Here is a 27,633-nt window from a genome sequence, read left to right on the forward strand (position 1 = left end):
ACAGCACTTTGGCGTTGCCAGACTGTTCAAAAGGCAACATATTACCGGAGCTTACTCATATTTAAATGTATTTTTGTTTAATTTAGTTTGCATTATTACGCAATTAAGTAAGTTGATCATGGACGAAACACAGGCCAAACAGCAGGCGACAGAAGTCCCAATAACACAAACAACAACGAATCCCAGTCGTAAGGAAGTACAAGCTCTAGATGTGGATATTTATCGCGACACTTTCATACGCTACATGGGTAAATAAATTAAGAGATGACGATGATGATATAGTAATTACTACTATGACTAATTAATTGCAGGCTATTCGAATGAAGTGGGCGAAGCCTTTCGACCACTAGTGCCCAAATCGATAGTGGCCGCATCCTATGGCATGGCCATTGGATACGTCTGCACCGATACCTTTGACAAATCCTTGCGTGCTCAGATGGCGGGCTCCAGCCAACGTGAAGTGGCCATAAGAGCGGCCGATGTCTTTAGCTGGCAAATGCTTGCATCCGTCATACTGCCCGGGTTGGCCATCAATCGGTATGAAAAGAGTGCTCCTTTACATATGTATGTATGTATGTATGTATATAATGTATACATTTTGATTACAGCATCACGGCGGTGAGCAAATTGATGCTACGCAAATCACCAGCTATAGTGCTGAAGACGCTGCCCACGGTTATCGGTTTGGCAAGCATTCCGCTGATTGTGCATCCCATCGATAGTCTCGTCGATCGCTTCATGGATGCCACATTCCGTCAAATGGTTCGGTAGTAATTTTTTGGAATGTGAAACTTTTCTCACTCGGTGCTAATTTTGGAGTCGTCTGTGTGGCTTCATTCGACAAGCATTCCAAAGCAAATGTATACTACGTTTTTTGTACTACATTTTGATATACATTACAAGTAGAAACCTATGCCCGATCCCATAAAGTATTCCTATGTTCTAGAACAGCTAAAGCTGTCAAAATTTAAGCAATTGTTAAATGATTTTTAACTTAGATATTTAAAAACCAAAAGCTGTTTCTCAAAATGCAATAACGGGCTTAACAAACTTTAGGTTGCCATACGATATAGTAATTATATAGTAACTATATGGTTTCTTAGCAATTTTATGGACAACTGTTAAAAAATCGTGAGTCCACTGGGTTGTAGCTTATATTATAGAATTTGAATACTAACAACTGTTATTGTCTTATTTACATTTAAAATTTATTGCATCAATTACAACTCTACAAGCATTACAAAAATAATTTTTATATATTTTATACAATCGTTAAGTAAGTTTTTCTTTTTGAAGGCAAGGGAATGCTTCACATATATACGATATTTATATATATATATATTGTCGACAATTAATAGTAGCCTTCTTCCCCGTCACTGTCGATCAGATATGGACTGTCCAAGGCGCCCAAGCCGGCGGCAACGCCACCTTCGTTCGCCGTGGACAGCTTGGTGCGGAGCATGTGACCCGCCTGATAGTTGTGCACAATGGTATCCGCATCCCCGATGACCACACCAAAGATGCCCAGCTCCGACACCATGTCGACAATCTGTGGCGGCATCTCGCTGCCCGGACGGACCATATAACCCTGCGACAAAGGCGGATGTATCAGATCCATAAGGATCCAAGCGGATCGCTCCACACGTGTCATGCGCTGCAAGCAAAGGAGTGAGGAAATCAATGAAGTACTATAACTCGATAATGTTGAGTGTGTTACATACCTTGAGTGCATCGGGTATATCGACGCCATAGACATTATTGCCGCCACCTTCGCGTTGTGGTTTGAGCACAAACTTCTCGGGCGTACGCAGTGCCATCTCATAGTTGGCATTGCCCGCGTCGTTGTCATCCAGCGAATACAGACCGGTAAAGATTTTGCCCACCGCCTTAATCTCCTCTGGATCGTTGATGAAACGCTCCAGTACAGCCGGTTGGGCTAAGGCTTGTTGCACCTTCTTCGTGCCCGCCAAATGGTAATGAATCGATGGGCACTTGATGGCCAACGAGGTCTCCATCAGATAGCGTGCATCCCACTCGCCTTGCGTGGGATAATGCGCTGGTTCATAGCCGGCACGGAAATAGATGACAGCTACCTCCGTTGTGCCACTGCAAGGAGGAGAATCATATGAAGAAGTCTTTTGGAATAATTTCCCTTTACGGATACCTACAGCAACAGCTCTTTGCGCTGACCAAGTTTGCCCTCGCGATGCACCTCGGTGAGTGTGCGACGCAGGACCTTGATGTGTGGATACGTCTCCCGGATGTAGAATTCATGGAAACGCTGATCGCATATATTGTAGGAGATGTCCTCAATGATGAACAGAATAACCGATTCGGGTTTGCCATAAATATCCCACGCCTTGACCATGCCATCGCATAATCCAGCCAGTGCATCGTTTTTCGGCATCTGCAAAGCGATAACAAAAATACTTAATAGTCCTGCCGATAAACGATAATCGATAAAAAATATACTTACGTGTTTGAGCTTCTCGGCATGTCCCAATTCTCTTAGCACAAAGCTATTGTTGTTGTCGGTGTTGAGAGAGAAGGGAAAAAGAGATATAAGTTTTGGCAAGGGACAAACGCAAAGACACAACACAAGGTAAAACAGTAAATAACAAACAACAGGTGAAGTATTTTTAATTTGTTTTTTTTGCTGGGAAGAAGGGTTACGTACAACAAAATTTATTAGCAGGCAATTTTAGAGAGAGAGAAAGAATTGGGAGTGCAGGAGTTACAACAACGGGCAATAATCAAAATAGTTAGGATTGATTTTTCAGTAGCATCCACAAAGCTCAAGTCAAAGCCAATAACCGTTGTAAGCCAACAAAATGTGTGTGTGTGAGTGAGACACCAGTGTTTTTGTTTTGTTTTTTTCTTTGTTTGTTCTGTGCTTTTGTGTGTGAATTGAAGAGAGAGACAGATAGGAGAGCTATTGCATGCCAATGAGAGAGAAAGAGAGAGAGAGAGAGAAGGCAGTAAACAAACGCACATGAGCATGGACCAAAATGTGACTAACGGTGCTAATCAAGGCGCCCACACACGATCCTTTTGTTTACATGTCGTATCTTGTGTGGGCCACCGAGGTGAGTTCGTGCTGCTAATGGGAGTGTGTGTGTTTGTGTGTGTGTGTGCAATTATGTATGGTATTTAAATACTAAAAGAAGTGCAGTGTAAACAGTAAGTAAGAAAGTGATGGAGAGAGAGAGAGATAGAGAGAGAAGAGCGATTAATACTTCTGCAGAGGCACCAAGTGTGTAGCAATGCCACCGAAACTGGAGGCAATCGTGTTGATTTCAACCTGCTTTATTGCACAGCCCTCGTACACGTGAGCCAAATAGTCAGAACGTAATAGACCGACGCTATAAGCCTGCAATTATGATCAATTTACATTATATATTGTTTATGGTATATGTAAATACACAGCCCTTAGCCTAAACTAAATTTATGTAAGTGTCTTATATGAATCTGCTAAAATAATAATATACAGTAAATTAAAAAGAAGATAACTGAAAAATAAAATAAGATCGTATATCAAGGGACGAGAGAGAGAGAGAGCGAAGCAAAGTGTGTCCACTATTCTTCCAATTAAAGCGTCATGAGAACCAAAGCAAATTGTGTATATTATGCTATTTAATAACTTAAGTTTCTTGTTCTACCATTATTCTAAAATATAATTTATTACAATTATTTTGATTGATTGGGTGGTTTTGGTTTAATGTATGGATGGCTGGGCATATTAAATGGTGTAATGACACTCACTCTTTCCTCCTGCCAAGCTGGCTAGATAAAAACAACAACAAAGCATGTAACTTTTGAGCGCGTCAAATTTTCTACTGAATACCAAAATATTGAGTAGGCTTTGGTCATATTGCAGCGAATTCTGTTCCTAGCACTGAGCTTATGACACTGAACAAATAAGCAAACGCACACACACATAGAAACAGGTGTGAATGCACAAAAGGATATTGTTTCTATTGACATTGAAAATTGATATTTAAACAAGAGACAGAAATTAATTGGAATAGCTGTTATTGCATAAGCTGCAATTAATATGGAATGATTTGTTAAGCGGCACTCGTAAGTAATTATAAATAGAAATTGGAGTTTTTCAACACCAACTCATCAGCGAATACCGCAACACCTGTTCATGTGTGTGTTTGTGTCGGTGTTTATTTCTCATTTGCTTTTTACCCAGTTTTATGGTCAACTGGTGATAAGACTAGTTTGTGTGTGTCTGTGTGCGTGTGTTTGAATGACAGCGCAATTTATGCACTTGTATTTCAACATATTTGTTAAATATTTGTATCAGCTTTCTTCTATAATTTTTGCTACATTTATTTGCGCTGTAACAAACGACACCAAAATCTAAATAAATTTGAAAGACAGATGAATAATCATTACTCAGCAGTTTTTCAAAAACAAGACACACATAACGTAAAGGGGGCGGGAGGCGGGGGTGAGCAACACACATGTCATGCGTATGCGCAACAATGTGGAATAGAAAGAGACAGAAAGAGAAAGAGCAGGAGTGGGAGGGCAACGCACAATTCAAATGATTTTGCGCATTCTGGAACACACGAGAATAATAAATAGCATTTAAATATAGTAGGTATATGTATGTACAGCACGAAATAAATAATTGTATATATAGCAATAATGACATGTTAAAGGGATAAGAGGTGTAGGAAGAAGCAGAGCAGCACAGCAAGCAGAGGCAGGCAGACGGGCTTGTGGGCGTGGCGGGCGTTAGGCAAGTGGGCGGGAAGAGCGGCGTTTCAAGCATAATTGAAAACTACGAAAAAAAAACAAATGTTGCAATTCACAACTCATACTTAAAGAACGAACAGTTTTAATAAAAATAGATAATAAGTAATAGGACACACACAAACACACTCACGCACACACACGCACATACAGAATAGGAGACAGAAAATATAAGAGTGAAAAATAGAGGCAAGTCATGTTAGTAGTAGTGAGTAATTTAATATAGTATTTCGACAGATTATTTATTCAGCTGATCCATCATCATACGGGTATTATAAATCATAATGAACGTATGCAAATATAAATCAATTTCCATATAGTATGTAAATACATATGCATTTAGTTATCGATTTCCAGGAATTGACTATCGACTTTAGGGAATTCAATTTGGGTATTTTTAAATTTGCCCTTCATTTATGGGCAATTAAACTTTGTCTGTGTATGTGTGTGTGTGTATGTGTGTAGTGTTTGTAGTAGTAGTGTGTTTGTGTATGTCTATGGCTTTTGTTAGGCTTTACAGGCAATGCGTGTGAATGCACGAGCGAGATAAAAGATATATAGATATAGGGCGAAAAAAGATAATAGAGATAGAGAGGAGAGAGAGAGAGTGAGGATATAGAGAGACAGCACCTTTGTATGGTTTTACTTGCTGGTCCCAAATGGCCAAAACCCGATGCTATCGTATTGATCTCCACTTGTTTCCAGCAGCAATAGGCCGATTTAGTCGCACGCACAATGCCAACATTATCCACTTTCCCATTTGCCTCCGCCACATCGTCGTCGTCGTCGCCGCCTCCGCCAGCGGTAGCAGCAGCAACGGTTGTTGTTGTAGCAGGAGCAGGAGCAGCAGCAGTTGCAGTCGATGCCGCCATATTGTTTTCCACGTGATGTAACATGGGCGAGAGCTCCGGGCAGCAGGATTCCAGCATCAGATCGCTGCGCAGCATGCCCAATGAAATGCGCTTTTGGTTTTCAAATGTGTGTGTAAGTGTGTACGTGTGTGTGTGTGTGTGTGTTATATGTTCACGATAATACAGGAAGCAACACAAATATAGTGGATACATTGTGTTCGTGTTTTGAGATTTTGTTTATTGGGTTTTATTATTGATTCGGATTGGATTAGTTTTGGATTATGTTTATTTTAATTTTTTTGAAACGAGGAAAGCAGAAAAGTCAAATCAATGTGTAAGTAATTATTTTCTTGGCTTAAAAACATTAAACTAAAAAAGGAGCATCAAAAAATAAGCAATTAGAGCTGCCAAGCCAACGATATTACTTGCTGTTTCGATAACATTGATTTCAAGTGCAACATTCATTTGAAGTTATCGGTAGCTTTGGCAGATCCAAGTGCAAGAGTAGAGCAGCAACAGCAGCAACAACAACAACAACAACATCAGGGGACAACAACAACCAGAGTGACCGTTTCATGGTCGATCATGCAGCGGTCACACTGACAACAATGCAAGGACATTGTTTTGGTTTTTTATGTAGTGAAAAATAATTAAACAAAAAAATTAAATGGAAAAACGAAAATGTTGCAACTGTTGCTAGAGCGATTTAGTTTTTTAGCGATGGCGTTTGACAACAGCGTTCCCTGGGTCCAGGATGAGCGCATAAATCAATTGTGCGCGCAACTTGAGATTAGCTGCAAGGCGATAAGATAGCCGCCGATTAAGTTTCAACTCGATTGTGTTGGCCGGGGGGACGGGGAAGTGGGGAGAAGCACTTTCAGGAACTGGGGTGGGTAGGCTTTAAAGAGCGCGACAGAGAGAGTGAGAGACACAGAGAGAGCGAGCGAGCAAGAGAGAGAGAGAGAATCCACTACTGATCAAAAATGGAGCACATGATAAAAAAAAAAAATGCCGGATGCTTTGGGGATGTGACGACGGATGGTATTTTTTTCCTTTTTTTGGTGGGTGGCGTGTGTGAGCGAAGAAGATAACAGCTATTAGCTATTTCGTTCTTACCTGTGTGAAACCATGGGCTAACACCTTGCGATAGATGTTAAACAGATTCGCCGTAAATTCGTCCACTTTAATCGTTTCGGCCAGTGTTGTTGTAATGAATTCCTCGTCATGGGCAACATTGTGCATTAATCGATTAATTATCGGCTGCAAGGCAATCGCCTTCTCGAACTCCTTTCGCGGAAACGACGATGGCACCAGCACAAAAGGCGCAAACTAACATCAAATTCTCATGTTAACTGGCAAATCCAATTGGGATTTCAGCACACAAACACACTCACATTTAACGAATCCGGACTGAAGGCGGTTTTCGAACGCATTGCGGCTCCATGCATTATCGCATAGTCCTTGGCCTTGGACGTCACTTCGAGCAGTTCATCGTTGGCCAGCGGCAGCTTGATGCAGCCACGCAAAACGGGCGTATTTTCGTCGTTCGACATGATTTAATTACAACAGTAAAACAACAGTACAACACTCACACTCACTCACACACACTTTGCTGGCTGGACTGCTCGTCGTACACTGCGACTTGCTTTTATATTGCACTCTCTATTTGAGTCGATAACTCCGTTTGGTGTCACTGTCGTTCGACGTCGACGTCGTCGCTGTACTTGTAGTTGTTGTTGTTTTTATAGATATCGTCAGCTGTTGATGTACTAATATATATGTATTTACATATGTATCACGCTGTTCTGTGGGGTTACCTGTTGCGGTCTTTGTTGTCGTTGTTGTTGTATCTTAATTATACTTTGCATAAATTAAGGAGGCAGATTCACTTGCGACTTAAATATATTAATCACAAATTATTAAAATATTTGCTTACTCCACCACGGCACAGACGTTTTGCGATTATTTTTATTATTGATATGTACACACTGGACCACTGACAGTAAACACCGCTGACACATTAATAAATGGCACCATCAATCGGGTATCGATGCTTCGACAAAGTACTTTCTGTCTCCTATCGATAACATCATCGGTGCTGCCAACTTTTGCAAACATTTAAAATGTGCGCCTATGCAATTTGAAGTCTCGCTTTTTATTTTAAGTTGACACTGCCCTATGTGTCTCTTTATGAACCAGGGCACATTGAAATTCAGTCTCAATTGTCGCACGGGCTTGTCAACTAATATTCCTTTGAGGTATTCAGTTATTATATTGCTTTCCTATATTAGCAATTAGCAATGCCACGCGGTAAGTTCTTGAACCACAAAGGTCGCAGCCGCCAGTTTACACCCATCGAAGAGCTGCTGCGGGAACAAGAGCTGGAAGTGAATCTCGATGTAAAGAGCGAAGGCAATGGGAATCGAGTGCAGCGTCAGTCAGATAACGATAACAATGACAATGTGTTCAATCAATTTAATAACACAAATGCCGATATACAAAGGATCAAGAAGGTGGGCGGACCTGTCGAAGGACTCATTGTGATCTCAAATCCAAATCGCCCACATAAATCCAAATCCGTCAACGATTTGCTGCTGGTCGAGGACTGTAACAAGCGTTGCATTGAAAAGGGACGTGGAACTGACATTCAGAAAACTGTGAGCGAGGTCAGGGCGGATCTAGCTCGGTTGGCGCTGGTGCGTAAGAATCGAGAGGCAGCTGCTGAGATCCGTTTGGCTGCGAAGCGAGATAATAATCCGAAGCCATTGGTGGCTCCCATTATTACAGTTAGCAAATCGTTCAAATCTAACAGCAAATCCACTCCCTCGAGTCCATCGAAGGGAGATGACATTGTGACGAAGAAGAAGAAGAATCGAAAATCTGCACTCGGGGCCAATCAGTTTCTCAAGTCGGATGACGATAGCTACTACAACAATACTAGCAATGAAAACATTCGAAAAATAATGAAGGTGCGCAACGGGAATAAACGAAATGTTCGCATGCATATTTAAAAACGAAAATCATAGCAAGCATGTCAGCAAACTGAATTAATAAAAAACTAGTCATTTCGATATAATTTCTAGTTTGTTTTGATAAGTAAATTTTGAGTAATAATCACAAATAAGTTCAAAAAGGAAATTCTTTTCCTCTCGTGACATTCAAATTTATTAATTGTAAAGTGTGGCAACACTTAAGGTAACATTTGTAACGGTCACATTGATCTCAATACTTTTCGGTATAAATATTACAATTCATATTTGGTATACTGCGAGCTTTATGTCGCGGTCACACTGCTTTAACCACCATTTTTATATTAAAGTTGCAGTAGCAGCCGGCAAAAAAAAATTCCAAAAAACAACCAACGGCTAAGGGCTTTTGCAACATTATTAAAATTCGAGTAAGTACAGAAATTTAGAAAATGGAAGTCAAACCGTTGAAACGTATGCGCTCCGAAGACGAAGAGTGCAACAATAATGTTACACAGACAAAAGTTTGGGTCAACGAGAAGATTCTTGAATCTCGTGATCCCGACAAAATGAAAGCTGTGCATGGTGCGTACAATAAAGAATTCAATAATAATAATAATCTTGATATGAAATTTGTATCATTTAAATGCAGAAAAAACAACAAAAATGCTATTCCAAGCGGCGGCCGATTTGAAAGCAACAAAAGCTGGAACAACAAATGGCATCCAAAACACGCCATCTGAGCGCCGTCAACTGCAGCCCTATGAACAATATCAATTAATTGGCGATGGCAATCTCATATTGCGCGACTTGAATCCGGATGCCGTAAATCCCGAGCTGGTGCGTCACATGTCCAAGTGTTGCCGTCGTCCAACGTTCATACGCGCCGCATGCGCAAATTGCACATTTGATTTGTGTGAAGAGTGCGGCTATTCATGCGTTGAGTGCCAGAAGTTTATTTGCCGCACGTGTGTAACCTTGTTGTAAGTCAGCTGCGCATGCCCATTCCCAATTTCCATTTCTCAAATATTCCAATGCATTCCAGTGGCAATCGTCCTGAGGAAGCTGAACGTCCGTTGTGTGAGAGATGCCAAATGTTCTTTTGAAAGCTGAAAGCTGTCAACTCATGAACGCACACACAAACACACAGAGAAAGACTAGAAGAGCACGCATCACACACACACACATACACCACCAAACGAGTACAAAAGCAAATTGCAAGTAAATGATGCGTGTGTTTTGTTTCATGGAAATAGTCTTAGTATTAAACACGCACACACACATCGAGCCATGGCGAAACACACACACAAACACATCACATGTAAGAATACATAAATACACATGTCAAAATTGGAAGTTAACACAAAAAGAAAGGCAATGAAAAAGAAAATACCAAAAACGTAACGCTTTACAAGGATTTTGCGACTGCGTTGACGCAGTACACACAAAGTGATGTAATCATACATTTGATGTAAATAATATAATTAAAAACTAATCGAAAAATTTAAAGTCAAAATGGCGAATTTCAATTACAATCAAAATTGAGTCAAGAGTACAAATGGAGAGCCAAGAGCAAAGGACTTAGGTAAACAATTATATTTATTCATTAAAATAACGAATGTTATAATAGATAAAAAAAAATACGAGTAGGTCAGCAAATAATTCTTGCACTTATACTTTGCCCCTGAATTTGTGGAATTTGTCATGCTCCTTGACCAGATCCTGGTATAAACGGGCGCCCGCCTCGTTGCTGGAACGCAAAATAAAGTGTCCGGCACGATGATCACACAAACCAATCAGCTCGTGACAAATGCGATCCAAATGTACCTTGATCTGTGAAGAAACGAAAGGAGATGCAAATTTTTAATGAGGTTAGAATGGAAAGAAGAATCAAGCGAATTCACTTTACCTGTGGAAAGAGCGTTGTGGAGCGTTCGGTGGTGACCATTTGCTTGATGGTCGAGATGAGGAGGAAGGGCGCCACACGCTTGATGGCCAACGCCTGTGGACCCGCAGCAATGCCAGCCAAAAGTGTAACAACCTTCAGGGCCAATTCAGCCAACGCATCCAGCTCCTCGATGGTCAAACTACTTGCCTGCTGGCGATCGCTGCGATAGCAAACAATCGCCTCGACCAGATCCTGAACCAAGGTCGTCAACTGTGCAGCGCGATCGGACATCAGTGTGGCATGTTGACGCAACAACAGCAGCAAATTCTCTGAGATGGCGGCATGCAGTTGCTGCAGATCCTCCAGCTGGCCGCCGGTGCTCATCAATCGCTTGATATTTATGTCCAGCATCGTGCCCAGCAGCGTGTCGAGCGTCTCGCCGGTCAGCGGCACCGTTCGATTGCCGGCGAGAGCGCGTTGTGCCTCCAGCAGACGCAGCAGATGGCGACGATAGTTGGCATCGCCGACGACAGGCAGACGCTGCGACACAATCCCATTGATCAACTCAAAGTGCTCGTTGAGCATCTGCAAAATTTAAGAAGGGATGTGAATAATGTTTGTAAAACTTATGATGTTATGGTTTTTGCTTTCACTAAGCACTGGTTGAATTACTCGCTATGGTTTAGGTCTAAGCTAAGCAAACAACAAGTATGTAATGAGAAACGAATCAATGATTGCTGCTTTTAATAAGCACTGGTTGAATTACACGCTTGGTTAAGCAATTAAGAAATATATAATGAGAAACGTATTAATATTTGGAAAATATGCTAAAGTACTTGTTGTTTTTCACTAAGCACAGGTTTAAGCCTTGGCTAAGCCAATAATAAATACATAATAATAATTATGTTTGTAAAATATGTTTAAGTGGTTAATGCTTTCACTAAGCTCTGATTGAATTACTCGCTGTGGTTTAGTTTTAAGCTAAGCAAGCAATAAATATATAATAAGAAAAGTATCACTTTTTAGAAACTATAAAAGTTGTACTTTAAAATTTTCCGATTCTAACTTTTATTCGGTATCCGGACAGCCGGAGAACCATGACTTTTTGAACTTACCGCTCCCTTGATGCCGCTCAGCGTGCACTTGGAGCACAGCTGGAGCAGGATGAGCACATTCTGCAGACTGCGATGCTGTGCCTCCGTCTCTGGACGCTGCAGGGCCTCGAGTTGTGCGATTAGGCGACGCAAGAGCAACAGAAAATCTTCGTTTGTCTTGTAGTCAATGATCAGTTTGATCGCTGCGTCAATGCTGTCAATATCCAATGCGGCCGCCTCAATGTCTGCATTCACCTGACGCCAATAGCTGTCCAGCAGAAACTCGATCTCGTCCTGATCCAGATGCAGTTGCTGGCGATAAGTGAGCGCCACATTCAGCAAACGAATCGCATGTGGATTGCGGTAATTCAGCTAAAATGAGGAGTTAGAGAAGACGTCTTAATTGATGGAATGTATTTGAAATGTAGTACTATGTAAATATACCAAATATAGCCCTTGGTATATTTGAGTACCTTAATTGCTTTGGCCGACAATCTGGGATATTTTACCCTCTGTATCCATAAATTTTGGATATAGTACTAGTAAATATAGTTGTCTTTTGGTAAATTTTTAGTTTATTTATGGTATATTTTTAAATTAATACCGCGCTGTTTTACTTTTACTCAAAATGGGTAGCGAGCCTCTCAATATACCGAATATTGTATAATTTAGTATATTTACGGTATATTAATTTGGTATACACTGTTTTGCATTTACATAAAATCAGTAGCAGGTATTTAATCAATATACCAACATATACTTTGGTATATTTTCAGTATAATTACTGTATATTAATCTTTTGATTTTATTTAAAATGAGTAGGAGTATCTCATCAATATACCAAAAATATAGTATTTGGTATATTTTGTCGGTATATTAATTTGGTATTTTTAAAATTTAATACCGCACGGTTTTGCTTTTATTTAAAATGGCTGGCGGGCCTCTCATCAATATACCAAAAATATAGTCTTTGGTATATGTTTAGTATATTTACGGTATACTCACTTCCCGCACTGTTTTACTTTAATTCTTGTCTTGAACTCCGCTTATTTGAAAGTTAATTTGAAGCTTGAAGATCTGCTTACCGAATGTCCAATATAAATTTTGCAAATGCGTCGCAGATTCTCATCAATGGGCGCCAGCTTAGATTCTGTCGCTTCCTTTGGCGTCTCACTTGATGCCTTCTCCTGCTCTTCAGACTGCTCTTCCTGCACAATTTTCTTCGACTTCTTTTCTTTCTTTTTGGTCTTGATTTCCAGTTCCACATCCTCAACGTTCTCCTTGGATTGCTTCTTTTGCTCTTCCTCCTCGCGTTGTTGTTTCGCAGCTCGATTGATGCAGCTGCTCAGATAGATTCCAAATCCGGCGATCGTTTGCTGCACAAACTCCGCAGCATCCGATGGCGTCTTCTTCAGCGATCGAAACTTGTGAGCCACAAACTGGCCGTAGATCTCGAGCAGTGGCTGCAAATGACGTTGCATGCGTTTCGCCTGAGCGCCCGTTGCACTCGCCAGCGTCTCAATCGCCAGCAGCAGGAGACGACACTGCGACGGCTGCAGCGACAGCGAAGATGCTCGCAAATGATCCGCACAGCTGGCGAGAAAGAGATCGCTGCCAGGACCGAGGCGTCGAATGCAACGCTCGAAGAGCGTCTCATAGAAGCGCCAGGCGACGGAGTCGCTGTCATCGATGGGCACCAGCTGCAGCAGTTCTGCAAGCTGCGGGAAGTGACTGCAGATGGGCAGCGGCTGACCAAAGTGAAGCAGATCTGGAGAGGAGAAATACACAAAAAACGTTTAGAAGAGGGTATTTAAAATTCGTGTGGATTCGGTTATCAGTGTGGCTACCCATTGTGAATAAAAGCTAAACAGTGTGGTATTGTTCTTAATATATACCACATTAATATACCGCAAGAATACCACAAATATACCAAAAGCTGTATTCGGTATATTAATGAGATACCTGCTACTCATTGTGAATAAGAGCTAAATAGTGTAGTATTATTCCTAAAATATACCAAATTAATATACCATTAATATACTAAAGGCTTTATATTGTGTATTGATAAGACACATGTTACCCATTTTTAATTAAAGCAAAACAATGCGGTATTATTTCTAAAAATATACCAAATGAATATACCACAAAAATATTAAAGTATACTGTAAGCTGTATTTGGTACATGGATGAGATAACAGCTACCCATTTTTAATGGAAGCAAAGCTGTGTGGTATTATTGCTAAAAATATATGAAATTAATATACCGCAAAAATACTACAAATATACCAAAGACTATAATTGGTATTTCTATTTAGTAGTACATTCAAAATATCACCTCTATGGTACGTGTTAATTTTAAAACATACCAAATTAATATACTACATACTAAATTAATATAATACTACTACTACTATAAAGGCTACATTTGGTATACCAATAAATAGTATGGTATTCATTTTAAAATATACCTAATTAATATACATACCTCTAAAATAACTAACTCTACGTTTGATATATCGATGAAGTAGTACATTCAAAATATACCATAGAACACAAAATATTCCAGATTATCATTAAAATCAAGTAAGATATCAAGTTGAGTTTTTTCCCCACACAAAAGAAATTTCTTAAATAACTTCGTTTTACTACATTTTCTATCTTGAACTGCGTGCAAACATAACAAATGCTGTCGAAAAAGAAGTATAGCTCTATCTCTTATAGTCTCTGATATTTAGATGTTTATACAGACGGACAGACGGACGGACAGACTCTATAGAGTGGAAGATGCCTCCTTCTACCCTTATAAAAAAGTGATTTTTTGAATCCTTTACTCACCTATAAGCTGCTCGAGCAACTGATCCGCTTGCTGCTGCAATTCTGCGCGTCTCACATCGAGATAGAGGGTGAAGATGAGCAGCCACAGCCGCAACTTGATGCTGCTAACGAGCTGCGCCAACGGCAGCTGCTGCAGAGCAGCAATCAATTCGCTAGTCGCCTCCAGAGGCAACGTTGGTCGCTTCTCGCTGTCACAATGCTGTCGCAAGGCAGCTGCCAACGTTGCCTCCGATGGCAAAGTATCCTCTCCAGCCGCCAGCAGCTGCTTGCAGAGCAGCGTGTGTTTCACCTTCTCGGCCTTCAAGTTGGTGGCATAATCCTGCAGCAGTTGCATGGCCAAGAGTTCAACACATTCGGCATCCGCCAGCAATTCGCTGCGCTGTTCCAAGGAGCGGCAACGCAGCTGCTTTTGATCGCGACTCAGATGTGGCAACAGTTGACTTGGCAGCAACTCGACCAAAGTAGCGGGACACGGTTCATGACGCTGCTGTGGAAGGAGCAACCAACCAGCTTGGACCAGTTGCAACTCCAAGCGCTGCAAACGCTGACGACACAAACTTTTGCCGAAATTGTGCACACGCTGACGGATCAAATCCCATTCATCGCTGGGCAGAAATTGCTGCAATGGTGGCAGCTGTTCCTCCAGTTCCTCCTCGGTGTGCTTCTGCTCTCGAGGCAATCCATCGGGCCAATAGTAGGCGAGCAACAGCTCCAAGCAACTGGCACGTTCGACGCACTCGAGGAACGCATTCATTGTGCTGCGATTGTGTTCACGCTCCAGGAGATGACGACCAAACTTCTGCAGCACTTGCGCCATATGGCGACGTCCTTCTTTCAGTTCCGTTTGATGTTGTGCCACCTGCTCGGCAAGGCGATTGCCGAGTAAATATTGCGAGAGCAGAGCTACTTGCAGTTCGATGGCGAAATTCAAATTTATGTGACGCACCGCCTTCGTTTTGGGCTCCAGAAGTTCATCAAAGGTGTGCAGCAGCATTTTCCATATGACAATCGATTGCTTGGCCGTTAAGCTGCTCACCAGCCGTGTGAATGCGGCGCCCGCTGTGGCACTTGGCCAGGCTTGAGCTAAGCGATCTGTTGTGCTCGTTGGTTGGGTGGCAACGAGATGCGGTTGAAAGATCAGCTCCATGTAGCAATTGAAGTCGATTAGTGAAGGTTTCTCTGTCTGCTCCTGCTTCTCCTCGTCCGGCTCCTCTAGACGACTGCGTTTGCTATCGTGGTTGGGCAAACGCAACTCGAAGCGACGCAACCAATCGCGCAGCGCCTTCAGCAGCTGCATCACAAAGCGTTCGGTGCGTCCCAAGCGTCGAAACATGTCCAGCAATTGCACCAGATAAGCGGCATATAAGCTCAGCTCCTGTTCGTTGCTCTTCGTTCGCGTCATCATCCAAATGGTGTACTGATACACATTCGGTTCGATCAGCAGCGGATTCAAACGCAGCGCCCCACGAAGCAGCATCAAAACCTCACGCAACTGCAGCTCTTTGCACTCGTTGACCAAGCCAAAGATGCGTTTGCTTAGAAACTCCACCGCCGTACTATTCTCGCTGTATTGGAACTGCAGTTCAACGTTGTGTTTGCGCAGCGACTCCAGCGTGTGGATCGCTATCGTCAAGCGAGCGGCGGCCGCCTTTTCATCATCGCCTTGGGCGCGACTCTCGAATGCGCAGTGCAACAGTTTGGCTTTCTTTGTGGGCTCCAGATGATGGTTGTAGAATGCCGCCTCCAGTGTGAGCAGACGCACATGCATTGGCTGCTTGGTCAGGCGTTTGATGGCATCCACAATCTCCAGGTCTTCGGTCAATTGCAGTTCAACTGCCGCCAACTGGGCAAAGCCACAGATCGCATTGGGTTGAGCGCGTAGCTGGAGAAGGAGTTCGCACAGCGGTTGCAGCGCCGTTGTTGTGTATGCCTCAAGCAAACGGTCACGATGCTGGGCGCGTTGCACATAATCCCGCAGCTGTTGCAGCAGCGGCAGCACAAAACTCGCCGGATCGGTGGGAATCGTAGTTGGTTGCTTTAGACGCCGCTCGTAGCTGGCGAAGAGTGTGGCGTATGTGGTCATGAGCAGCGTGTAGTCGGCACGCAGCACATCCTGCACCAGCTCAAAGTTCAACACACTCTGCAACAGCTCAGCATGCGCATTCTTTCCACCTTCCTCCTCCTGCTCCTCCTCCTTTGTGATGCGTTCGAGGAGCGCTTGTATTAACTGTGTTTTGGTCTGCACACTTACCAGTCCCGGTTGGGCGCGCAGTGCGAACAACTGACGCAGCTCGTCCGCCGGCAGCGGAGATGCTTTGGCCAGCGATTTTGCCAACCATTCACAGATCACTTCGTATTTGTTGATGTAACTGAAATCGGCCGATTGCCACACTTTGATGGCAAATTCCAGGCGTGATGTGTACGCTTTGCTTTTGTCTTTCAGCCATGACTTGAGCTCTGCATTAAATATGTATGTATTTAAGTGATTTTTATGTTTTTTTGTTGTCTTACCTTGATCAATTTCCATGTTGCTGCAGCAAAGCAAATACAAAATTCGATTACGATTACGATTTACGTGCACGTGTTGCGCTCAACGGCCTGGCAATTGTAATCGATTCATGTTATCGCACGCAGCGTTGCATTTGGCAGGGTATGTGAGAAAATGTGAAGGTTGTGCCGTCATTTGTAAACACTACGTATTTTTTTTTGTTATCTTCTGACAGACAACAAACGAGGTTATTAATTGCAAATTGGAAAATGTGAATTAAACACACAATTAAAATTAGGAAAAAGCAGTTTTGTTAATACGGAAAAACGGAATTTTTCGGATCGTTGGCATGCAAATGTAACCTTTACACTTGTGTGAATATTTTCGGCTCGCAAGCAAATCAGCTGTTACTGTTGTTTCAAAATTCACAAGTTGTTATATAGCTGGCCTGGGCTCATTTTTGTTTTTGGGCCGTTCGGGTTGTTGTAGTACTTTGTTTGTTTGTTTGTTTTTGACGAACGAGAATAACAATCCGATCAAGGCTGTATTGGTTTTATAGTTTTAGTTTTTGTTGATTTTACACATATAAAGTAGGAAAGAGTTTTAACATCATTCATAATGTTGTTAAATTACACACGGCTGAAACACGTTTGTACAACTTTACGGGTATCCCAAATTCCCTGCAACGGCATCCGATACATATCCTTTAGTTCATTAAATCTGCACAACAATTGCGGACTATTGCGGCAACCGCTGCTGCAGCTGCTGATCCGCCCACATCGCCCCTATCATCAACTATTCCGCCTACGTCAGCCAGCTGCAACTGCCGCCCGTCAATTACTTGGCTCCTCCTCCTCCACTGTCGCGTCATCGTCGTCGTTGTCCGTCTTTGGATCCCGTTGGTCGTCCCGTTTGCTGTACCTCAGACGTTGCCTGACCACCAAGGCAAAGGGAGCGTTAACAAAAAATGCGCGTGGAGTGACTACACCAGCTAGGCGCATCAAAATGGGCAAATCGGAGTATATGCGTCTCTACAACTTGATCAAGACTGAGAAATGGGTGCTGCTCGGTAAGCTAAATGATATAGTATATCCGTTATTCAAGGTTTCTCTTTTATTTTTAGAGGATATGTCGCTTATCCAGCCTTACGTAATTGCGTTTTCTGCCGCTGTAAGAGCTAAGAGGTCAGCAACATTTTTGGTGACAATTTTCTTATGCAGCTTAGCCTTCGGTCACGCTTAAAACAATTCACTTTTAAAGCTCATTACTTGATGTCGAGGCTTCACCAAGTTTCTGAAAGTTTAAGAGCAATCGCTACCCAAAAAAGTTTCGTTCTATGCTGAACTCACCAAATTCTGTACCACGTAAAATTTCTTGTAAAATCTTGCTACTCAATTCGATATAAATCGTATGCCAACCGCAAATGTAAAGCTAGCAACTAGAAATTTTATACACATCATAATAACTTCCTCCTTCATAGATTCTGAAAGTTTCATAACAATCGATCCATCTGTCCGTCTATAAAACCTATTGTAAATCGAACTTTTCAAGTTAGCCATTTACGTTTTCGTACACATCATAATAAGCAACTTTGTAATACGCTTCCTTATAAATAAGCTAAATATTAACTGCTCTTTCACTAATTTTCCATTACAATTCTCTCTCTTTCAGTGGGTCTCATCTGTCTGGTGGTTTCATCGGCGATCACAATGTGCGTGCCGTATTTTATAGGCAAAGTGGTCGATGTGGTGTTCAACAAGAACGCGCTGGATTCGGCTGCAATGAATAAATTACGCGAATATTCAGTAATGTTATTCTGGATTTTTGCACTCGGTGGCTTTGCAAACTTTGCCCGCGTCTATCTATTCGGCTCCGCATGTGAGTACAGTAGAGAAATTTCAATATTATAGACATAAGACAACAGTATAGTTGAATATATAGTAAATATTTAGTATTCCCTTGACAAAGGACAACGGTTTTGTGGATCAACTTCTTTTGCGATCATTTAAAAAAATCAGTTCTTTTTTTAGTTTATAAATATTGTTTATATATAGCTATAGAGATTCGATTACTTTTGACTCAGTGAAATTAATTTAAAAAAGGCTAAATTTGTAATTCACTTACAATAATAGATGTGACCCAAATGATCTTTGAAAACAATTCTAACAGATCCTTTTAATATTCCGATCATTTCAGTAAGATTAACTGACAATTTTAAAGCACTAATTCCTTCACTTCATTGATGTGTTGGTCATGTGTAAGGTCCGAGAAGCTTAAGTTTAACTTAACTCCTTATTTTTTCTACTGGGGCAGTATCTGTATGTTTAATAGAATATCCCTATATCCTTATTTCCTTGCTACACCTTGGTTTTTGCTTAGTTTAGTATCTATCTATATGTCTAATAAAATATCCCTATTTTTCTATCTTTGTCTTTCTCTGCAACACCTTACTTTTTAAAGTATATCTATATGTTTAATAGAATATCTTTATCTCCCATCCTTGTCTTCCACACCTGACTTTTTCCCTATATTAGTATCTAATCTATATGTGTATTAAAATATCCCTATCTTTATATCTTTGTCTGCAGCACCTTACTTTTCTCCCCCCAGCATTACCTATCTATATGTCTAATTGAAATTATCCCTTTCTCACATCTCTTTGTCTTTGTTTGACCTGACTTTTTTCTCACAGTAGTATCTATATCTAAGTCTAATTAAAAATATCCCTAACTCCCATATTTGTCTTCGCTTGCAGCTTTGCGAATTGTGCGTCGACTGCGCTCCAATCTGTACAGATCGATGCTGCTTCAGGAGGTGGGCTGGTACGATTCCCGCGGTACTGGCGAGTTGGTCAATCGTCTGAGTAACGACACCTACTTGGTGGGCATCTCGTTGAGTCAGAATGTATCCGATGGCATGCGCTCCATTGCGATGATTACCGTTGGCTCCGCCATGATGGTAAGTTCTATTTCTAAATTCCTTACTCTTTACTACTACTCTACTACTATATGATGATGTCTCTTGCAGATCTTTACCTCACCCAAGCTGGCCTTGGTGAGTGCCATGGTTGTGCCCGCCTTGGCTACCATGGCCATTGTCTATGGTCGCTATGTGCGTCGCATTACGCGTGTTGAGCTGGACAAATACGCTGATATTATGAAGTATGCCGAGGAGCGTTTCGGCAATGTGCGCACCGTCAAGCTCTTCTGTCGCGAGCAAAAGGAAGTCGAGGACTTTAACCAAAAGCTTAATGAGGCTCTGGAAATCGGCTACAAGGAAACGCGTGCCCGTTCCATATTCTTTGGTTTGGTAAATATGCCATTACTTTAATCATTATACCCGCTGCCCATAGAAGGGTATTATAAGGATACAAAGCCATCTCCGACCCTATCAACTAGATTTATTCTTGATCAGCCGAGACGATATAGCCATGTCCGTCCGTTCCTTTGAAAATTTGTTTCAAACTTTTGCTTGTCCCCAAAAATCGCATATCAAGCTTAATTTTAGAAGCTAGACCAACGATTTTTTGTATATACAATAATAAGTAAACTATTTATGACTCCTAAAAGTTTGGATGCGATCTCCATGGGTAGCGAGTATGTAATAGTCGAGCACACTCGACTGTGTCGTCCTTTTTCTTTTACTGATTCCCTTTCATTTTTTTCAGACTGGTTTCTCGGGCAACTTTATCATTATTTCCGTGCTGTATTATGGCGGCACTCTTGTGCTCGGCGATGAGCTGACAATCGGTGCGATGACCTCGTTCTTGATGTATGCCGGCTATGTGGCAGTCTCCATGAATGGTCTATCCAATTTCTACAGTCAGATGAACAAAGGCATTGGCGCCTCGGAGCGCATTTGGGAGATCTTCGATCGTAAATACCAAATACCCATTGATTTGGGACATATACCGACGAACAAAGTAATTGGCGAAGTGCGTTTCGAGAATGTGGACTTCAGTTATCCATCGCGACCCGATACCAAAGTCCTGACCGATTTCAGCCTGACGCTGCCGGCGCACAAAACCACGGCGATTGTGGGACGCTCGGGTTCCGGTAAATCGACAATAGCATTGCTACTGATGCGACTATACGATCCCATGATGGGAGCCGTCTATTTGGACGGTGTCGATGTGCGCACCCTGAATCCTCAATGGTTGCGTCGCAACGTTGGCGCTGTCAGTCAGGAGCCGGTGTTATTCTCTGGCTCCATACGATCGAACATCTTGTACGGCCTGGATCCCGGTGAGGCGGGCAATGAGCAGTTGTTGCAGCAAGTTGTACGGGACTCAAATGTGATTGAGTTTACACAAAATTTACCCGACGGCCTCGAGACGATTGTGGGACAACGTGGTATGTTGTTGAGCGGTGGTCAAAAGCAACGTGTTGCCATCGCCCGTGCCCTGATCAAGAACCCAAGCATATTGCTCCTGGATGAGGCAACGAGTGCACTGGATTCGGTGTCCGAGCAGCTGGTCCAAGTGGCGCTCGATAAGCTAATCGAAGGACGTACGGTGCTAACGATTGCGCATCGTTTGAGCACCATTCATGGTGCCGATAATATCGCTGTGCTCGACAGTGGTCGGGTGATTGAACAGGGCAACTACGATACACTGATGGCCAATCCAGATGGTGCATTTAGAGAGTTGGTGTCGATGCAAGCCTTCGCCAGCGGATTGCCGCCCGCTCGGCTGGGAGAATATGCGGACGCGGAGAGTGAAGGTGAACGTACACCGACGAGACAACCGCCAACCCCACCGCCAGGACCACCACGACGATAAGCGTAAACCTATTGAAAAAGAGGAACAGAGAAAACGGATCGCAGTAAAGTATCGAGTATATGGAGTACGAGCGGTATCGAGTATGTTCGTTCAGTAGTATACAACAATGATGGCTTAGACCAATACCAAAATTTCTACTAGTTCTGACAAATATTCAATCGAAAAAAATTTCAGTTGTCCAAATTACATGTGATCAGTATGGATTCTGATTCTCTCAAATCTTTTGTCGATGATAACAGAAAGGTTTCGTACGCTCTTCTTTTTTACATATATACATACATAGAGAGAGGTATATTGTATTCTTATAGATATTTGATTAGTTTCTTACTAAACTAATGATCGGACTTTTTTTTGTAAAAAGTGAGATTGAAAAAAAAATTGAAAAAGCTAAGACGAAAATATCACACACTCAAAAAAAAAAGTAAACATATAGAAACTAAAAGAGAAATAAATAATGGGACAAGACAATGACAGTTTGAGTTTAGATATTCACATAGTACAATTATGAATTTGAAAAAGCAACAAAAAAAAAACAGTTGTGATCGCCATTGAAGTGAAAATGTTCCAGCTGAGCTCTCTTTATATTAAAAGCAACAATTGTATAGAGAAGAGGCTAATACTTACATACATTTTTTATAGCCAATGATCAAAACTGTAATAGTTGAATCAAAAATGCTTTTTATATTTTCTTTTGTGCACTTTGCTGCACTTTAGTTTCAAAATTATAAATTGTAAGCAGCATATTTGTATAAGTGCCAGTTTTCTTGGTATATTTGTATAAGTGCCACGTTTGTTGGTATAATTATTTTGGGATATTTTTAATGGTGAAGCCACGCGGTCACACTGCTGGCTGGGAAAATGGTTAAAAGCAACGGAAAAAGAAAAAACGGATCGTTTTTTAACAAAAAGAATTTGTTTCATTTTATTTATACACTTTTTAATTCTCTTTACACTTTAGCTTAAATTCTAATTAGGCACACAAAATAAATGCAATAATTTCATCGTCCGTTGACGCACAATACATATACATATATATATATATATATGTATGTATGTGTTGTGCTTACTTCATGGTGGGCATGGAGACAGCTGCCTGTGTGTGTGTGACATCGGTCTCACGCCACAGCTGTGTAACGGTCTTGGTCTGTGTGTAGAACTTGATGCCCTGCTTGCCATAGAAATGATGATCACCACGGAAGGAGCCACGAGTGCCGGTGAACGAGAACATGGGCAATGGCACTGGGATGGGCACATTGACGCCCACCTGACCGGCATCGATTTCGTTCACAAACTTGCGGGCAGCGGCACCGTTGGTGGTAAAGATGGCGGTACCATTGCCATAGGGATTGGCATTCACAATGGAGATGGCATCGTCCAGAGTATCGGCATTGAGGATCACCAGGACGGGGCCAAAGATCTCTTCGGTGTAGCATTGCATGTTGGGCTTGACATCGGCCAGAATCGTGGGACCCACAAAGTAGCCATCCTCATAGCCGGGCACATTGATTTTGCGGCCATCCAAAATGAGCTTGGCACCCTCCTTGACACCGCTCTCGATCAGCTTATTGATGCGCTCCCGGGAGGCGGCACTGATCACAGGTCCGACATCGGTGCCGGGTAAATGTCCGGCATTCACCTTGAGCTTCTGGGCGCGCTCGACAAGATCGGGAATCCATTGCTGGGCATCACCGACAAACACCGCCGTCGACAGGGCCATGCAACGTTGTCCGGCAGCGCCGAAAGCAGCGCCAGCCAATTGGTTCAATGTGTTCTCCTTGTTGGCATCGCTGAGGACGATGCCATGGTTCTTGGCGCCCATGTTGCTCTGCACACGTTTGCCATTCTTGCCGGCACGCTCATAGATGTACTTGCCGGCGGTGTCGGAGCCCACAAAGGACACGGCCTTGATTTCGGGTGCATCGCAGATGAAGTTCACGGCATCGTGTTGGCCATGGATGACATTGACCACACCGGGCGGGCAACCGGCCTCGTTGAGCAGCTCCATCAGCAGCATCGTGGCGCCGGGCACACGCTCCGAAGGCTTCAGCAGCATTGTGTTGCCGGTGGTAATGGCCACGGGGAACATCCACAGCGGAATCATGGCGGGGAAATTGAAGGGAGCAATGCCAGCGGTGACACCGAGTGGCATCACCAGCGAATAGGTGTCCATATCACGAGCCACATTCGCCACGGTCTCACCCATCTGCAGCGATGGAATGCTGCAGCAATGCTCCACCACCTGAAGACCACGGAGCACATCGCCCTCGGCATCGGCCAATGTTTTGCCCTGCTCCTTGGTGATGTTCTTGGCCAGCTCACCCATGTTGTCCTTGATCAAAGCCTGCAGCTTGAACATGACCTGTTGACGGGACAGCACCGATTGATTGCTCCACGATTTGAAGGCCTTCTTGTTCGACTCCAGAGCCGTTTGCATCTCGTCCTGTGTTGCCTTGGGCACACGGGTGACGACTTTGTTGGTTGCCGGATCGTGCACATCGATCCATTCCTTGGTCTTCGACTCAACGAATTTGCCATCGATGAAGAGCTTGGTGGTTGGAGCAGCGGATGAATAGCCACGTTTGGCCATCATCAGCGCCTGTCAAAACGAAATTCAAATCAAATCATGGAGAAATCGTTATGGTTATGTAATCATCGCAACGCAAATTCAAACGCAGCAAATAGCTTATCGACATTCAAAGCGTAGGTGTAATCTATCGAAATCAGGATAAATATCGAAAACGACCTCGAATTTTAAACGCAGCAAATCTGTTATCGACATTCAAAGCGTAGGTGTAACTTATCGAAATCAGGATAATTATCGAAAACGACATCGAATTTTAAACGGTGCATCGAGGCGTAGGTGAAACCTATCGAAATCAGGATAATTATCGAAAGGCGAAAATGATCGAAAAAACGGACAACGAAATCAATGCGAATATGAAAATGAAATGTGTGTGCACTTTTGTTAGATTAATATGCAAAGCTGCTCGTATCGGTCAACATAGGTAGGCTGGACTGTACCAAATTTATATCTTTCGAGTTAAGAGCTTTAGTATGGCCACTACACACAGGTAAGAAATTGCCTGGCAACATGATAATAAACACACACACACACACTGACATAGTTAAGGGCGCACAGCTGTGCGCCACGCCTATGCTTATCACTGACAGCAGCCGCCTTCAACAGCGGCTCATTTATATGGCTTGTCTAATTAAAATAAAAAACGCTTTACACACGCACACACACGAACAATTTATCACGCCTTCCAGGGAGAGACATTGCCTGTGTCCATGTGTGTGCGTGTGTGTGTGTGTTTTTCTATGTCTTCAGCGAGTTTTTCTGTTTGCTGTTGTGATCGTCGTATTATCTGATTTGCTGCAAACCAAAAATTACGTAACATGTGCTTCGTTCCATATCAATTCTTTTCTATTCTATTTTTCTTGTTATTATTCGCTTAATTGAGCAATTGCTGCAAGTTCACACATACAAACACACTTTCACGTTGTTGTGCATTTCAAATTTACATGCAAGGTAAATTTACATGCACACATTCTCATACTCACACACACGCCCACTTTTAAAGTGAGTGCAATTTGTGCAGTGCCTTTGAGCTTTTGCAACACTTATTCTAATAAGACGAATTATCGATAAAAAGCTAATGCATAGCGTAAAGTGAAAAACGTAATTATGTGGAATTTTTTTGTGCTCACCTCGGAACCAATTAAACGCACTAAGGACATCTTTGCACAGGTGAGCGTAAGGTCAGGGTAGCTTAGGAGAATGTGGAAATACTGCTCTTCTGGTGGTGCGGCTGGCCCAACCGGTGGTTTCACTAGAACTGAAAGCAAAAGCTGAAGCTGCGCCAACACTTAGGGCCCCCAGCGCGTGTGGCGTGTGTGGTGGTGTGATTGTTGATATACGACGACAACGACAGCGACAACGGTTCTGACCGGCGAATCGTCGTGTGTTCCACGATGCACAGTGGGGCATGAATTACATAAAGCAATTGTTTACAAATATTGAAATTCAAAATTTTATTTTATGTAAATCTTTTTTATTTTTTCATAAATTTATTTATTTAATTTATTATTATTATTTATTTTTTTTCATATATGTATGTATTTTCATATATTTAAAAACTACAAGCGATACCACTGTGCCTCGTCTCGTTATAATACTAGCTGTACATACAAACTTGCATATACATAAGCAAGTGCCTATGTGGATATACATATATATGTGTATGTGTGTCGGCGCAGCCAAGAACTTGAAGCCGCAGCTGTTTGTTGTTGTTGTCTATTACGCTAACTCGTTCGTTGGGGGCTCGTTTGTGTGTGTATGTTTATTTTTGCGACGTTTGTTTTCCATTTCCAATTGTATATGTCAGTATGTGTGTGTGTGTGTGATTGTACTGACATACGCTGTTACAAACATACATATGTACATACATATGTATGTCTATTTATGAAAATGTGTGTATGTATTCACAATTGTGGACACGTGTATAACGAAAATCATATGTTTTATGTTTACAGCTTTGCGTTTGAAAATATGTACATACATATGTATGTATGCATGTAGATATACATATTTACCTGTATATATGCAATTTTGTGTGTATGTATTTATATTTTAATGCTTAAATAAGTGCATAAATGTGTCTCATATTTATTTAACATAAAATATAAATACTCTGAATTTCAAATAATATAGATATGTATACGTATGCATATTGTACATTTATGAATACATAAAGTTTGTGAATGATGAACAATTATGAGCAATTGTTCATCATTCATAAATTGTATGTATTGATGTACATATGTATAATACAAATTAATAAACAAAACATAGCCACATACTTTCAGTGCGTTCTTTAAAAAGCCGCAACAAAAAGTGTAGCATACTTTTGGTCTGTCTAAATTTGAACACTTTGTAAATAAAAGTGTAGCATACTTTTACGCTGCGTTTTTTGGAGTAATCTTTCAAAGAGATCCCTTTCTATTTATCTTTATGTTGATTTTTATTACTAACTCCTTTTTATATATTTGAGTCTTTTATTATTTTAAATTGCATTATTTAATATAGTATTACATTGGAATATAATTTTTAACCAAATTTGGGGAAAGTGAAATTGGGAATTTCCTTTGCCTGCACCTGAAATGAAAATGTTTTGTGTCCGTCCAAAAAAATGACAAAGCTTTAAAGGAATATTTTGTTCGCAACTGTTACATTTTATTTTCCATAGTAATAATTCAAATTGTCGTAAAATAATTAATTAATTTATTAAGTACATATAACCGCTAAGTACATATAATTTAATTTGATCAATAATGTGGTTTTTGTGTGTGTGTTTTTGTTTCGCTTTTGAATAAAACTCGTTTATATGTGAAATGCTTTGGTTATTGCTGTAAATGTCGACTACTTTATATGATTTTGCTTTCTCTCTATATATATAATTATGTATAATTGTGTGTGTGTGTCTTTGAGTGTATGTATTCTATGTGTATAAGTATGCATAATATATTTATATAATTTTAAAAATTAATTTTGTGTTTTTTCTTTTAAGCTACAGCAAATGATTTCGACCTTTTTCAGGGAGTTCTCCCAAGTGATACAATAATAATAATAATGTAAATATATATAGTATAAGTATTGTATATAAGTATGTATAATATAGTTGTATATATATAGTAAAAAAAAGCCACTTAAGACTAAATCGACTACAATTAATATGGAATGCGTATTTCATGCATTTTCAATTATGATTATTAAGCCACGTTGCGGTTAAAGGCCTCAAAATGTACATTTTCCAATGATCAATCAGATTATCTATATCTAGAAATATATATCTATATAGTATATATGTATATACGTATGTAAAACACATAGAGCACTACCAAGGCAATTTTCTTGTACAAGTTTTACTCTTATTATTATATTTTCTCTTTCTATCAAGTCTT

General features: G+C 41.4%; 7 protein-coding genes and 1 long non-coding RNA gene across 18 annotated transcripts; 5 read left to right on the forward strand and 3 right to left on the reverse strand.

Annotated features, from left to right (window-relative positions):
• Positions 1 to 7: 7 nt before the first annotated feature.
• Positions 8 to 1,117, forward strand: LOC133847970 (mitochondrial fission process protein 1). The gene is made up of 3 exons (XM_062283326.1): positions 8 to 248; positions 312 to 537; positions 609 to 1,117. The coding sequence occupies exons 1-3, from the start codon at positions 119 to 121 to the stop codon at positions 769 to 771; spliced, it is 519 nt and encodes a 172-aa protein (XP_062139310.1). The 5' UTR covers positions 8 to 118; the 3' UTR covers positions 772 to 1,117.
• A 66-nt stretch (positions 1,118 to 1,183) lies between these two features.
• On the reverse strand, positions 1,184 to 7,592 carry LOC133847964 (glutathione synthetase). Of its 7 annotated transcripts, none has more exons than XM_062283313.1 (8): positions 7,436 to 7,592; positions 7,013 to 7,376; positions 6,735 to 6,947; positions 5,398 to 5,729; positions 2,477 to 2,519; positions 2,169 to 2,407; positions 1,722 to 2,106; positions 1,184 to 1,654 (listed from the first exon to the last, which is right to left on the reverse strand). In XM_062283313.1, the coding sequence occupies exons 2-8, from the start codon at positions 7,169 to 7,171 to the stop codon at positions 1,352 to 1,354; spliced, it is 1,674 nt and encodes a 557-aa protein (XP_062139297.1). In that variant the 5' UTR covers positions 7,172 to 7,376; positions 7,436 to 7,592; the 3' UTR covers positions 1,184 to 1,351. The 7 variants fall into 7 exon arrangements, 6 of the variants coding, with proteins under 6 accessions (XP_062139297.1, XP_062139298.1, XP_062139296.1 ...); XM_062283314.1 differs by lacking the exon at positions 5,398 to 5,729 and adding an exon at positions 3,237 to 3,370 and having other exon boundaries at positions 7,013 to 7,387; XM_062283312.1 differs by having other exon boundaries at positions 7,013 to 7,387.
• Positions 7,593 to 7,703: 111 nt separating this feature from the next.
• Positions 7,704 to 9,015, forward strand: LOC133847968 (28 kDa heat- and acid-stable phosphoprotein-like). 3 transcript variants are annotated; one of them, XM_062283322.1, is made up of 2 exons: positions 7,704 to 8,822; positions 8,944 to 9,015. In XM_062283322.1, exon 1 carries the CDS (start codon positions 7,919 to 7,921, stop codon positions 8,627 to 8,629), a length of 711 nt encoding a protein of 236 aa, XP_062139306.1. In that variant the 5' UTR covers positions 7,704 to 7,918; the 3' UTR covers positions 8,630 to 8,822; positions 8,944 to 9,015. The 3 variants fall into 3 exon arrangements, with proteins under 3 accessions (XP_062139306.1, XP_062139305.1, XP_062139307.1); XM_062283321.1 differs by having other exon boundaries at positions 7,704 to 8,813; positions 8,938 to 9,015; XM_062283323.1 differs by having other exon boundaries at positions 7,704 to 8,813.
• Positions 8,944 to 10,100, forward strand: LOC133847969 (apoptosis regulatory protein Siva-like). 2 transcript variants are annotated; one of them, XM_062283325.1, is made up of 3 exons: positions 8,944 to 9,015; positions 9,237 to 9,567; positions 9,630 to 10,100. In XM_062283325.1, exons 2-3 carry the CDS (start codon positions 9,251 to 9,253, stop codon positions 9,688 to 9,690), a joined length of 378 nt encoding a protein of 125 aa, XP_062139309.1. In that variant the 5' UTR covers positions 8,944 to 9,015; positions 9,237 to 9,250; the 3' UTR covers positions 9,691 to 10,100. The 2 variants fall into 2 exon arrangements, with proteins under 2 accessions (XP_062139309.1, XP_062139308.1); XM_062283324.1 differs by having other exon boundaries at positions 9,015 to 9,169.
• On the reverse strand, positions 9,630 to 17,060 carry LOC133847962 (uncharacterized). The gene is made up of 6 exons (XM_062283309.1): positions 16,913 to 17,060; positions 14,402 to 16,858; positions 12,652 to 13,334; positions 11,588 to 11,938; positions 10,494 to 11,057; positions 9,630 to 10,417 (listed from the first exon to the last, which is right to left on the reverse strand). The coding sequence occupies exons 1-6, from the start codon at positions 16,926 to 16,928 to the stop codon at positions 10,256 to 10,258; spliced, it is 4,233 nt and encodes a 1,410-aa protein (XP_062139293.1). The 5' UTR covers positions 16,929 to 17,060; the 3' UTR covers positions 9,630 to 10,255.
• A 137-nt stretch (positions 17,061 to 17,197) lies between these two features.
• Positions 17,198 to 22,163, forward strand: LOC133847963 (ATP-binding cassette sub-family B member 10, mitochondrial). 2 transcript variants are annotated; one of them, XM_062283311.1, is made up of 6 exons: positions 17,821 to 17,958; positions 18,013 to 18,073; positions 18,561 to 18,767; positions 19,645 to 19,847; positions 19,917 to 20,198; positions 20,557 to 22,163. In XM_062283311.1, exons 3-6 carry the CDS (start codon positions 18,599 to 18,601, stop codon positions 21,667 to 21,669), a joined length of 1,767 nt encoding a protein of 588 aa, XP_062139295.1. In that variant the 5' UTR covers positions 17,821 to 17,958; positions 18,013 to 18,073; positions 18,561 to 18,598; the 3' UTR covers positions 21,670 to 22,163. The 2 variants fall into 2 exon arrangements, with proteins under 2 accessions (XP_062139294.1, XP_062139295.1); XM_062283310.1 differs by lacking the exon at positions 18,013 to 18,073 and having other exon boundaries at positions 17,198 to 17,958.
• A 400-nt stretch (positions 22,164 to 22,563) lies between these two features.
• On the reverse strand, positions 22,564 to 25,539 carry LOC133847966 (probable methylmalonate-semialdehyde/malonate-semialdehyde dehydrogenase [acylating], mitochondrial). Its single transcript, XM_062283319.1, has 2 exons — positions 25,381 to 25,539; positions 22,564 to 24,265 (listed from the first exon to the last, which is right to left on the reverse strand). Exons 1-2 carry the CDS (start codon positions 25,408 to 25,410, stop codon positions 22,733 to 22,735), a joined length of 1,563 nt encoding a protein of 520 aa, XP_062139303.1. The 5' UTR covers positions 25,411 to 25,539; the 3' UTR covers positions 22,564 to 22,732.
• LOC133847971 (uncharacterized) lies at positions 24,567 to 27,456 on the forward strand. The gene is made up of 2 exons (XR_009895203.1): positions 24,567 to 24,740; positions 27,240 to 27,456. It is a non-coding gene; the product is annotated as an uncharacterized LOC133847971 (long non-coding RNA).
• The last annotated feature ends 177 nt before the right edge of the window (positions 27,457 to 27,633 follow it).

Source organism: Drosophila sulfurigaster, chromosome X (genome assembly GCF_023558435.1).
Source record: "Drosophila sulfurigaster albostrigata strain 15112-1811.04 chromosome X, ASM2355843v2, whole genome shotgun sequence".
NCBI lineage: Eukaryota > Metazoa > Arthropoda > Insecta > Diptera > Drosophilidae > Drosophila > Drosophila sulfurigaster.

What these genes read in the sequence shown, in the direction of transcription:
- LOC133847964 (XM_062283313.1), bottom strand. Translation starts at nt 7,171, where the DNA reads ATGTCGAACGACGAAAATACGCCCGTTTTGCGTGGCTGCATCAAGCTG. An exon ending in TCAGTCCGGATTCGTTAAAT is followed by an intron (nt 6,948 to 7,012) that starts GTGAGTGTGTTT and finishes ATTTGATGTTAG; the next exon opens with TTTGCGCCTTTTGTGCTGGT. An exon ending in TAGCCCATGGTTTCACACAG is followed by an intron (nt 5,730 to 6,734) that starts GTAAGAACGAAA and finishes GAAAACCAAAAG; the next exon opens with CGCATTTCATTGGGCATGCT.
- LOC133847970 (XM_062283326.1), top strand. Translation starts at nt 119, where the DNA reads ATGGACGAAACACAGGCCAAACAGCAGGCGACAGAAGTCCCAATAACA. An exon ending in CACTTTCATACGCTACATGG is followed by an intron (nt 249 to 311) that starts GTAAATAAATTA and finishes AATTAATTGCAG; the next exon opens with GCTATTCGAATGAAGTGGGC. An exon ending in CCCGGGTTGGCCATCAATCG is followed by an intron (nt 538 to 608) that starts GTATGAAAAGAG and finishes TTTTGATTACAG; the next exon opens with CATCACGGCGGTGAGCAAAT.
- LOC133847962 (XM_062283309.1), bottom strand. An exon ending in GTTGCTCGAGCAGCTTATAG is followed by an intron (nt 13,335 to 14,401) that starts GTGAGTAAAGGA and finishes TCTCCTCTCCAG; the next exon opens with ATCTGCTTCACTTTGGTCAG. An exon ending in TGAGCGGCATCAAGGGAGCG is followed by an intron (nt 11,058 to 11,587) that starts GTAAGTTCAAAA and finishes TAAATTTTGCAG; the next exon opens with ATGCTCAACGAGCACTTTGA.
- LOC133847963 (XM_062283310.1), top strand. Translation starts at nt 17,508, where the DNA reads ATGTTGTTAAATTACACACGGCTGAAACACGTTTGTACAACTTTACGG. An exon ending in CCGTTGGCTCCGCCATGATG is followed by an intron (nt 19,848 to 19,916) that starts GTAAGTTCTATT and finishes TGTCTCTTGCAG; the next exon opens with ATCTTTACCTCACCCAAGCT. An exon ending in GTTCCATATTCTTTGGTTTG is followed by an intron (nt 20,199 to 20,556) that starts GTAAATATGCCA and finishes CATTTTTTTCAG; the next exon opens with ACTGGTTTCTCGGGCAACTT.
- LOC133847969 (XM_062283324.1), top strand. Translation starts at nt 9,037, where the DNA reads ATGGAAGTCAAACCGTTGAAACGTATGCGCTCCGAAGACGAAGAGTGC. An exon ending in CAAAATGAAAGCTGTGCATG is followed by an intron (nt 9,170 to 9,236) that starts GTGCGTACAATA and finishes ATTTAAATGCAG; the next exon opens with AAAAAACAACAAAAATGCTA. An exon ending in CGCACGTGTGTAACCTTGTT is followed by an intron (nt 9,568 to 9,629) that starts GTAAGTCAGCTG and finishes AATGCATTCCAG; the next exon opens with TGGCAATCGTCCTGAGGAAG.
- LOC133847968 (XM_062283322.1), top strand. Translation starts at nt 7,919, where the DNA reads ATGCCACGCGGTAAGTTCTTGAACCACAAAGGTCGCAGCCGCCAGTTT.
- LOC133847966 (XM_062283319.1), bottom strand. Translation starts at nt 25,410, where the DNA reads ATGTCCTTAGTGCGTTTAATTGGTTCCGAG. An exon ending in TGCGTTTAATTGGTTCCGAG is followed by an intron (nt 24,266 to 25,380) that starts GTGAGCACAAAA and finishes TCGTTTTGACAG; the next exon opens with GCGCTGATGATGGCCAAACG.